This window comes from Erythrolamprus reginae, chromosome 3, assembly GCF_031021105.1.
Source record: "Erythrolamprus reginae isolate rEryReg1 chromosome 3, rEryReg1.hap1, whole genome shotgun sequence".
In the NCBI taxonomy this organism is placed as follows: Eukaryota; Metazoa; Chordata; class Lepidosauria; order Squamata; family Dipsadidae; genus Erythrolamprus; species Erythrolamprus reginae.
Window position 1 is genome coordinate 124,087,547 of NC_091952.1, and position 12,169 is coordinate 124,099,715.

At 41.8% G+C, this 12,169-nt stretch overlaps 1 protein-coding gene across 1 annotated transcript in view; it reads right to left on the bottom strand.

Moving 5' to 3' along the window:
- The window catches only part of PLPPR5 (phospholipid phosphatase related 5), a 113,047-nt gene extending 103,135 nt beyond the window's left edge, over positions 1–9,912 (bottom strand). The window contains exon 1 of the mRNA XM_070749030.1: positions 9,676–9,912. Within this exon, the coding sequence (XP_070605131.1) occupies positions 9,676–9,912 (237 nt within the window). The remainder of the gene's footprint in view (positions 1–9,675) is intronic.
- Between the last annotated feature and the right edge of the window lie 2,257 nt (positions 9,913–12,169).

Sequence of the window (12,169 nt, forward strand, 5' to 3'; positions counted from 1 at the left end):
GCCCCTTCCGTGCCATCCCCACTGACCAAAGGGATAAGCCAAATTAAACTAATCTGCACCGCACCCCCTAACCAATCCATCCTAACCCTCCGGTGTGGAGTAGGCAAAAAACTGACGCAACAAAGAGTTGAGACTAAAAAATTCCTACTTGGCCTGCTAGGGCGACCTCTTAGATACACTGCAAAAAAGAGGAAAGCAGGCAGGTGTTCGCTCTGATGAAGGCCGAGGGCAAAAGGAAGAAGGCCTGGTATGCAGCCTTATTTATAGGGCTCACCCGGCCCGCCCCCAGCTCCCAGGAAGTCCTGCGTCAAGTGCAGGGCCTATTGGGTGATCTCACTACATCTCATGAGATCGCCCATCCCAGAAACCAGTGCACACGCCGTTCTTTCGGCCCCGACACAACTTTCGGCCATTCGGCCATTCAAATCTCTAGCAAAACCATCTTCTTTACCCTGTATAGATTATGACACAATTGTCACCACAACCGAATATGATTCTTGGATATGATTGGACACTGGGTTTCTTAAGAGAGGAGGAATGTAATCAAGGAAGTAGGAAAGCAAGACTGTGCTCTGTGTGTGTACGTGCATGCACACGCTTTGGTTCAGTTAGACCAGAGGTGTCAAACTCAAGGTCTGCGGCCCTCCTTGGAAACAACAATAGACCTGCGGTGTCTATGCCAGCGATAACGGAGCTCGGAGGAGCCGTGCATAGGCCTCCAGAACTCTGTTTTCACTAATAGAAGGTTGCAGGAGGCCAACCCAACCAGGGGTGAAATTCAAAATTTTCCCCTACCGGCTCTGAGCATGGCTGGGTGGGTGTGGCTTGGTGGTCATGTGATTGGGTGGATGGGTGTGGTCAAGTTGATGACACTTCTTGGCCCTAATTAACTACAAAAATATACCAATTATTATACACAAAACAATAAAAGAGGTACACAAGAACTTACATATTGCTCTTACATAAGAGCAATAAGACTCTTATTGTTTTGTGTATAATAATTGGTATATCTTCTTTTGGAATTTGGCCCCTCATCTATGTACTTGCTTTCCTGCAAAGGACCTGCTTTCCTGTTTGTTATTAAACTACATGTCCCAGCATGCCGAGGTGGCACAGTGAGTAGAGTGTAGTACTGCAGGCCACTAAAGCTGACTGCTAGATCTACAGGTCAGCGGTTCTAATCTCATCACCAACTCAAGGTTGACTCAGCCTTCCATCCTTCCGAGGTGGGTAAAATGAGGACCCGGATTGTGGGGGCAATATGCTGGCTCCGTTAAAAAGTGCTATTGCTAACATGTTGTAAGCCACCCTGAGTCTAAGGAGAAGGGTGGCATAAAAAAATCAAATAGACCCTGTGGGCTCTAATCTAATAAATTTAGGACTACCTGTACACTGGAACTAAGAAGAAAAAATCCGGCAGTTGATAAATCACTTCTGCAATAATATTACATAAGTCTGATAGTAAAACCAGGCTGCTTCTTCAAAAATCAAGGTCTCCTTTCCTAAACCTACTGTATTTGGGTTACCAGTCTGGAATGCAAAAATTAGAATAACCGTTTAAATATATATATATATTGTAGCATATTTTTTTGTTCCTAAAGTCAGTCACAAAGCCACAAAGGTTAACTAAGTTACTTAGTACACCTAAGTAGAGTAATTGTAAAAAAAAAAAAAAACCTCATAGATTCTAGAGTTGCTAAACTCATGCCATTTTCATTGTTGGCCAATTGTATGTTTCATTGATAGCCAAGGTCACCAGGACTGCTTGACCATGGGTAACTCCAGGGAAAGCATGTGTGATGTCACCATATCAAAAGTGCAACACATTCAATGCCAGACCACAAAGACGAAACAGTCAATATGTACATATCATTTGAGTTACTATTTTCCTAACAGTGCTGCTGTTTCTGCACACTCTGACTGAACTCCACTGCTCATAGCAGACCTGGTCATAGTATGGCCCCTGAGCCACATCCGGTTCTTTGAATGTCCCTGTCCAGCCCATGTGAGATCAGAAACTAGTAATCAAAGTGTTAATTCAGCACTCCAAAATAGTCCCAGTTTCTCATGCCGCCCCTTGGCAAAATTATTTACCCACTCCAGGGTTATCGCGCAGAATTCAGGGAAAACATTTTCATCCACAAAAAGCAGTAGCAGATTTCCCCATTCATACTTAAGAAATTGATTTCTTTCTGATCCCCTGTCAGCATCTCTAACTCAATCTGTGGGACGCCATCTTGATGTTTCTACAAAAGTGATTCTCAACCACTCCTCAACAAATATACAAGCTTTTCCTCCTGGTTTTATTTCCAAATAGGGTAATGCCAGATGAGATTTTAAACAATACAACACACAGTCAGGCTTAATCTTGATAAACCTTGGAAAAAATGCACATGCATCATTTTTGAATTGTACTCAAATAGGCTTTCTAAACCATGACTATGTGCATGGGTTGACAGCCTGCTCACCGGGGGAGAGTGTCATATTAACATCATTGTCACCATCATTTTTTTTACCGCTGCCACCAATTTCTGATGGATCAATTGAGATTAAACACAGTGGACTGAATGTCAAATAATAAGGAACACTGGAGATCAAATAACTTAAGTGAGGAGAAAGCACTGAAGTGTAAGAAAAATTGTTGTACGCCGCCTTAAGTCCTTTGAAAAGGGCAACACAGAAGTCTAATTGATAAAATAATAAATAAATAATTGAATGTTTCTTTGTCAAATTTTGTACATTTAAAAAAAATTGTACATTTTTTGTACAAGTTTTAAAATGCTCACTTTTGTTATGTAACTTATCCAGTTTCTGTTTCAGGTGCTCAATCAGTATGAAGGCCATGCTCATACTGGATGAGATTTAGCATGCCTCACCTAGTTTGTCTCTTTCTTCTCCCAGGGTGACACATGAAAGATGCTTACTCTGGATGTGACTTTACATTGGTCTTCTAGTTCCAGAATCATTACAGTATGTCCTCCACTGGAATTCATCCATCATCCCTCCCATGCCTACCCACCTTCACATGCAATAGATGATGATAAACACACTGGTCATTGATCTATCTGGGCCAACCTGGGTGTGCTCAGAAGGCATCTGCATGCTACATACATGATCACAATGTCCAGAGAGATCAGTGGTCTTGATCTTGCTTCAGATATCTTACATATCCTTTGTTTATTATTTTAAAGGAAAGCTCAGTCACTGATATGGTGAAGATTTGTTTAAGACAGGTGAAGTAGAAAAGCAGATAGATGAAAAAAGAATCTTGGCAGATCATGCTTATGCACGTGCTCTACTATTCTTTAGTTCAAAACAAGGAGCATAAATCTATTTTAAATTAAATGTAAATCTATTTCTATAAATAGACTGGGATTCATTTTCTCCCTCTCTGTTCAGATTTCTTCTGATGGAATCTTAGAGGCAGTTTGGTTTTTGTTCTGCTGGAATACAACCAACTCCAAAAGGACATTCTTGGTGGAATTATTTCATTCTGGGCTCCAAAAGGTATTGCATTCAGTATTTTTATAACTACACGATATTTTTTTTATTTTTTAGAACTGTGCTCTTATATGTTCTTCACTTGCACATGCATCTATCTCATTTTTATTATATTTATGACAATTGATATGTGTTTCTGCTAAAAACCCTAATAAGAAAGTGTGTTATTTTTCAAACTCCTACTTCTTCAATTGCACCATTAGTCAATTAATGTATGCTATATGACTGCATTATATGCACAGCAGATAATGTTCTGTATATATTAACATGTGGTTACATATCAGCAAGTGGTGATTGGTGTCTAGTTAACATAACAATGAAGTAGATAAATGACTGACATAAAAACAATGGTCATTTATCAAACCCAAACTGGAATGAGGTATTAACTGGTGTCAATCTTAGGGGCTTATACTGCTTAACAATTTTATTAATAATGTGGATGAAGAAAAGGGGAAAACATTTATCAAATTTGGGAGTGACACAAAATTAGTTTGACCAGCAAATAAACTAGAAGACGAAAATAAAATTCAGAACACTGTTGTAAGATTACAGAAATTGATTGAATATAACAGAGTGGAGTTTAATAAAGACAAATGAAAAATTCGTCACTTGGGAAACAGCTCAAGGGCACGGATATAAAAAATGTCTGGCTTAGGAGTAGTACTTCTGTAAAAGTCCTGGAATTGCAACCAGTTAAAACTGAACAGGCAACATCAACAGAATTATGGTTTCTCAAGCATAGGAAGAGACTTGATACATAAAGGAACACTAAGTTGTATTTTATTCTCAATTGGTCTGAATGCTCATCAATTATTGTATCCAGTTCCAGGCATCATATTGTATGAAGGGTTCAAAAAAATTGAGAGAGCTTCAGAGAAGAGCAAAAAATAAATTGTAAAAAGAAAGACTAAAGAAATTGGAATATTAAGAAGACTGACAATGATAGCTCCCTCCAAATAACTGAAATATATCTGCTAACTAGTCAAGATAAGCTAGCCAAGTATTAGACAGGAAACAATAGATTTAAGTTAAGGAAAGCAGATTCTGATTCAATCTTGGAAAGAGCTTCTAACTCTCAGACAAATTTGACAATGGAAACAATTACTCAGGGAAGTTGTGGGCAGAGGCTAGACACTTACCTGTCAATGATAGTTTAATTTGGATCCGGGCACTGAACAATAGATTGAACTCAGGGGTTAAACCGCTCCTTCCAACTCTGTTATTTCAACTGTATGTAAAAACTCCAGACAGAATTCTGCCTTTGGATCAAACAGGCATTCTACCTGTGCTGCTTTTAGTAGCATAAATAAGAACATTCACAACATTTAATCGCTTTCTGCTGTGATGAATCTGGGCTTCCAACCAAACTTCCAGCCTAAGGCAAAGACAAATTGACATTCCCTCCCTCATTCTACTTATGGAAGCTGATTAAGAGAATCGAGACTGGCAGGATGTCATGTAATTGTCAGTCTTTCCCCACTCAAAAAGAATAAATGTAAATAGGGAAAATAGCTAGAGGATAGAGCCAAAGGGCTGCCTCTACTAGCACCTGCTACCTAATAGTGGTGCTTCATATATAGGCTTGCTGGCCAATAAACATAATATGGAACTTTGCTAGGCACAGACCAGTAGGCTTGGTACTTTGGGCAGAGAAAATCCAGGAAGAGACTTAATCGTAACCATTGCAGAGTTCTTAATGCAATCATTTACCATTTACCTGCCGCACGAATCCCAGCGACCGATTAGGTCCCACAGAGTGGGCCTTCTCCAGGTCCCGTCAACTAAACAATGTCGTTTGGCGGGCCCCAGGGGAAGAGCCTTCTCTGTGGTGGCCCCGACCCTCTGGAACCAACTCCCCCCAGAGATTAGAACTGCCCCTACTCTCCCTGCCTTCCGTAAAGTTCTTAAAACCCACCTTTGCCGTCAGGCATGGGGGAACTGAAACATCTCCCCCGGGCTTGTACAATTTATGTATGGTATGTTTGTGTGTGTGCTTGTTAGTATATTTGGGTTCTTCTAAACCTTTTTTAAATATTTAAATTTATTTGGATTTGTTACGATTTGTTTATGCCTTGTTGTGAGCCGCCCCGAGTTCGCGGAGAGGGGCGGCATACAAATCTAAATAATAAATAAATAAATAAAATAAATTTCTGACCTTTATTTTCTTGGGTGGAAAGACTAAGCTTGAGACAAAAGGGTAAAATTGACAAGGTGTATCTTGTTGGAGCTAAACTTCAATAGTCTCTGCAATGGACAGTTTCAGTAGACCCTGAAATAATCACAGTGCAGAACAAGGCAGGTAACCTTAGAAGGTGGAAGGGCTGAGGACTGTCTTTCATCTTTTCCAATGGGACAAGACAAATGATATCAGTGGGTGTCTCTGATATTATTTTTCTCCTTCAGAAGTGATTTTATTTCTATAGGTTACACTGTCAAAAGTCTTTATCCAGATTCCTGTAGAGATATAAACGCCATGAAAGTAACACTTAAGGTCTACTTATAGATCTTTGAACATGAGTTACTCTTCCCCGTGTGAGCATCCAAGCAAACTCACTGGCTGTCAGCAAAATTATAGACACCTAACATTTCATTACTCCCTGAGGGAAAGAAGTTTGGCCACTTTGACTTCTCCAGGAATGAGTATGAATGATTCTGTATATACAGTGACTGGCTCTAAAGCAGTGTTTCCCAACCTTGGCAACTTGAAGATAGCTGGACTTCAACTCCCAGAATTCCCTGACATTCGCTGGCTGGCAGATATCTTCAAGTTGCCAAGGTTGGGAAACACTGCTCTAAAGAACAAAACTGGATACCTCCGTGTCTCCTTCCTTCCTTCCTGCTACCACAACCTGTAACAGTCCTCTATCTTGCAAATATAAATGAGTCAGTTGACACCAAAAGGAATACTTTGAGAGAGCGTACTTCAAATTATATAATCTATTGCATTTCAAGCTCCTTTGGACGGCTGATCATATTAATTATGGAAGCTCTTCCAAAGCAATTTCATTGTATTCATAATCCTCTTCAGAGAGAACAGAGCAATCTGTTTAATATATACTAGCCATCAATAATGTAGCTACCTATTTGCAATGTAACATTCCAGGGGATAAATAAAAAAGTATTTTAATAGCCATTTTAAAATAACATTGCCAGAGCAGCAGGTTATTAATATTTCAGTTGGCCACAAATCTTCATAAAAATTAATATCTTGTATCTTTGGAAATAGCCTGCCAGCAACAGGATTTGGGATGTAATGATTTAACCTTGTGAATAGAACTGATTAATAAGACACGTCTTTCTCCTCTTCTGTTGCAAACACTCCCTGGCCTGAAATACTAGTTCCAGGAGGATCATCTCTATGGTCAGAAAGAACAATCCATATAAAAAGGAGGGAGAAGGTGGAGGGAAGCAGACTCAGCTATGAAATAATGAAGAATGTTCAGCTTTATGGGAAGCATTTATCTGTAGCTAAGGCAATGTTTGTCAGCCATTTTGAACCCAGAGTAAACATGAAGAGATTGGTGCAAATGATAATGGGTACACAGATTAAAACTATTCAGCATTCTGTTCCCACAGCGGCCAAGCAAATCCTACAAGAAACCCACAAGTAGGACAAGAATACAAGAGCACTCTTCCATTCATGTTCCCTAGCAACTAGTACTTACAGACATACCAGAGGTAATCTATAGCCACAATGATTAGATGAGATTAACTTAATATTGCTGAGAAAATCTGTGTGTTGGGGATAGTAATCTAGAGACACAAAACACATACCTTTAACCTTCTTTTAAAGGCATGTCTAGAGAAGTAAGAATTTTTTGATACCTCCTTCTTCCAGTTGACACTGAAGTGATGCAACCACACCTACAAATCTAGTGTGAATTAGTGACCATGTTGGGACTGAAAGTGGTTATGTATCAAAGTCTGGACTGGGGAAGTAAAGAATAACCACTGTAAACATTCTCTGGATTCTATTTTCCCCTAAATGCACATGTCTAAATAATAGTGCCTGCCAAGAAAAAAGAGATTTCTTAAAAATATATATTTCATAGGGAAAATAATACCAAGCTAACACAACATATATACAACATAAAGAAATAATATAAATAATATAAAGAAGACTCATCACCCTTTATACAATTCAATCAATTCTGCAGCAGGGTGTTCATCAACAACAGAATTGTCTAGAGAAAACAAGATTAATTTGATACATATTTGGAAACACAAAGCGCATTTCTAGGTTTCTATTTGCTAATTTGCTTAAAGGCCCACATGTGTTAAAAACAAGACACATGATCCTTTTCATATTCTCCTTATGCTTACAAACATAAGCAAGAAACTATATGTATCCATCCTTTAAGACATCATAAAACCAAACTGTAATTGATAAAATATATATGATATACCTATGTGCAAATATGGGTGTGATAATTTAAAGCAATGGGAAGGAGGCATTGGTTTTCTGGTTTCCCAGAAATGGAAGCATATTATAACAACATATTGTAATATGAACTAATTTTTATCCCAGAACAGGCTAAACATTCTGTTCAACAGGAGAAACCAGAATATACAATGGGAAGAAAAACTATCAGCTCAGCTTCAAATACTTTATCGTTAGGGCATAAGTGGCTTTATGGCTTTAAATCAATGTGAAGGGCTCCAGAATGTGATAGCCAATGAGATTTCTAGCATAGCCCTGCTGGCATGATTTGTCTGTCACAAATTCATAAGACGGTGTGTTTAAACTGCACATTCCAAATTATCCCTTTCCATTTTTATGGCCTTAAATTTATTGCTGGGAGGGAGAATCCAAGCAGCATCATTTTATCAGTGTCTTGCACATCTAAGCGTGTGTGTGCATTTGTGTCTAAAAATATCCCACTTTGAATGGTCACACCCTCCCCTTTTTTCCTTTCAATATGCTGAGGGACTATTAAATGCTTTTGTCTAATGACATTACAACTTGTACCCTGAGCGTTTTCAAGACAGATGCTCCTTGATCATTCTTTTTTCCTGGGAAACAGCTGAATGCCATTCAACAGCCCCTATTCATGTGTCTTCTTTTAAAACATACCGCAAAAAAAAACAAAAAACCACTCACGTCAAGATTTTGCCTATATCTCACCCCCTAACCATATAGAAAGGGCTGAGGCAGAAGTAAGGAAAAAATGCCTATTCCCTTCTCCTTTGACCATAGAAACATAGAAGATTGACAGCAGAAAAAGACCTCATGGTCCATCTAATCTGCCCTTATACAATTTCCTGTATTTTATCATAGGATGGATATATGTTTATCCCAGGCATGTTTAAATTATGTTACTGTGGACCATCAGAAATAGACAAGCTTGTCATTTTGGGTAGCAGAAATATTTGCTACACCTCACCAGAAATTCCCTGTCCATTTGAGACTAAAACCACTGAACAAAATAAGGATACAACGAAAAATAGCATTTAAAGAAAAAAAATCTTTTAAAATCCCACTGCCATGTCTTCTTTCCGAAACCAACGTCAGGAAAAAGGGGAGGGGGCTGAGGATACTAGCAATCTTTAGAAAATGGCTCTTCCAGCTGAGGCAAACCCAGAAAGGGCTCCCACCATCTATCATCACTCTGGGCAATGTAGCTAGGAACCCCAAAATAGGCTGAGATGGGCAATCCCAAGATGGGAGGGAGGCAAACAGGGTTGATAATGGGCAGGGACAGAGGAAACCAATGGGGAAATAACCCAACCACGAAACCAAGGAAGGAAAAATCAGCCCAGGCATATTGATTGTGAGCCTTCCGAAATGGGGTAAAATGAGGACCCAGATTGTTGGGGGGCTATCTACTGATTCTGTCAACCGCTTTAGAGAGGGCTGTAAAAACGCTACGAAGCGGTATATAACTCTACAATGCTACTGCTATATATGGATAAACCCCGCTGATTTAAAACCAGGGCAAGTTATAGCCTCCAAGACATATATGCATATATATATATGAGGGGGGGGGAGGCCTCTTTTCTCTCTTGCTCGGGATACCTGCGCCGCCTCGGGGAGACTCAGCAACAAGTTGAGCCAACTTGAAAGGCGGAAAGCAGCACTTCGGGGGAAAGGAGACAGCGGGGCGGAGAAGGACGGGAGAGGCAGGGTGGGTGGGTGAGTAGGGCCGGTCGGCTCCCGTTCGCAGCGATGCTTACCACCAAGACTGGCACCCCCGCCGCCAGCGAGTAGAGGAGCACGGGGGGCACCGCGCTGCTCTCCTCCGGCCCCGGGTAAGGCTTGCGGTAGGCGCTCTCGTAGCAGAAGAAGCCCTGCAGGTTGACCGCGAAGGTGTCGGTGTACTCGAAGTAATAAGCCAGCATCACGGTCCCTGCCATGATCACCATCTGGAAGTAAAGCATTCTGGTAGGAAGAGGAGGAGAGGGCACTGGCATGTACTCCGGCGGCCGCGGCAGCCCCCCTCCCCGGCTGCGCGCTCCGCCCGCTTCCCGGCGGCATCCACCGGGGAAGGGGGGCGGCGGCTAAGTCCCAGGCAGCGGCGGCGGCGGTAGCGGCGACGGCAGCTGGAGGAAAAAAGCAAGAGGAGGAGGAGGAGCGCCGGGCGTACCAAACCAAGTCCCCGGGAAGGGGAGAGAGGGCTTGCCCGGCTCGCTGAGACCGGCGGCACGTGGAGAGGCAAACCGGCCCCGGGACGGCTGCCCTCAGAATGAAAGCGAGCACGTGCCCGGTCGCTGGCGGCGTCCCCACCCCCGGGCGCCGCTCGAAGGGAGGCGGGAGGGGGGGGAAGACTCTCGCGTTCCGAAAACTCCGCCGGGGTTTAGACGAGATCCCCGGCGCAAGCGAGCGTGAGAAGGCGGCGGCCAGCTCAGCGGTTCCCGCGCGATCCCTCCTCTCGATGGGACTTCTGAGGGGAGGGGGGAGCGGGGGCGGGGGCGGGGAGGTTGGATGTTGCCGCCGCCTTTAGCGCGGTGCCGCCGGGGACGGAGCGGGTATCCCGGGTTCCATGCTGCGAAATCGCCTCCCTGGAGAAGGCAGGAGTCGGGCGCTCTCAAGAGATCGTGAAAAATATACTGTAAAGCCATAATAAATTAATAATAATGATGATATAATGACGATGATGATGATGATGATAATAATAATAATAATAATAATAATAATAATAATAATAATAATAATAATAATACCATTATTGGTTTTAATAATGGGCTTTTTATGTGCTTTTTTAACATATTCGATTTGTGATATTGTATTCTGTTATGACCCGCTCCGAGTCCTCGGAGAGGGGCGGCATAGAAATCTAATAAATGTAATATAATATATAATATGATAATAGATGATAAGTGATAATAATTGATAATAATAATAATCTCGGCTGATCCTGAGATTTGGAGGCCCCTCTTCAAGGGCAACCGGGCCGGTTTTTTTTTTTTGAGTGTGGGAGAGGGGTTGTATTTCCCCTCAGGAGTGTGCCGAGGATTCGCCGCCGGGTTCTTTTCTGCAAAAGTTCCCGGTTTTCCCCCTCGGGGGAGGATTCAGCCCTTCCCACCTCACAGCCGAGGCTCTACGCCTATGGCCGCGGTCCGCAACCCCGCGCTCGCTTCGAAACGCGGCTGCGGAGGCAGCGCCGACGCCGTTTCTGAAGCTGCGCTGGGAGCAGCAAGGGATGAGAAGGGAGGTGGGTGGGCGCTTGAAATTTCTCTCTGTGTCTGTCTATCTCTCTTTCTCTGTATCTGCCACCCCCCCACTAAGGGATTTTGCTTTAAGTATACACACCCACACAGCGGAAGCAGTAACTCCTCAATTGGAATATTTAATAATAATAATAATAATAATAATAATAATAATAATAATAATAATAATAATAATAATAATAATAATAATAATAATTTATTAGATTTGTATGCTGCCCCTCTCCGGAGACTCGGGGTGGTTCACAACAATAATAATAACAATATGACAATGTAACAAATCTAATATTTTTTAAAAAAACTTCTAAAAGCCCATTATATAAAACCATACAACAAAAGCATACCATACATAAAACTATATAAGCCTGGGGAAAATATCTCAATTCCCCCATGCCTGGTGATACAGGTGGGTCTTAAGTAATTTGCGAAAGACAAGGAGAGTAGGGGCAGTTCTGATCTCTGGGGGGAGTTGATTCCAGAGGGCCGGGCCCACCACAGAGAAGGCTCTTCCCCTGGTGCCTGCCAGACGACATTGTTTAGTCAACAGGACCCGGAGAAGGCCAAGTCTTTGGGACTTTATCGGCCGCTGGGATTCGTGCGGCAGAAGACAATTCTGGAGGTATAATTTAATTAAATAAATTATAAATCAATACATTAAATTTAATAAATTATAAATTAATTAATAAATTAATTTAATTTAATTTATTAGATTTGTATGCCGCCCCTCTACAAAGACTCAGGGCGGCTCACAACAACAATAAATACAGTAAATGATACAAATCCAATTAATAAAAGTAGAATTAAAACCCCTTAATATTAAAAACAATCAATGCAACACAGTCATACCATTCTCAAGTGCTATAGTCAGAAGAGAGGGGGGAGTTAGTCCCCCCCATGCCTGGCGGCATAGGTGCGTCTTTAACATATTGCGGAAGACGGGGAGGGTGGGGGCAATTCAAATCTCCTGGGGGAGTTGATTCCAGAGGGCCGGGAAGGCTAACTC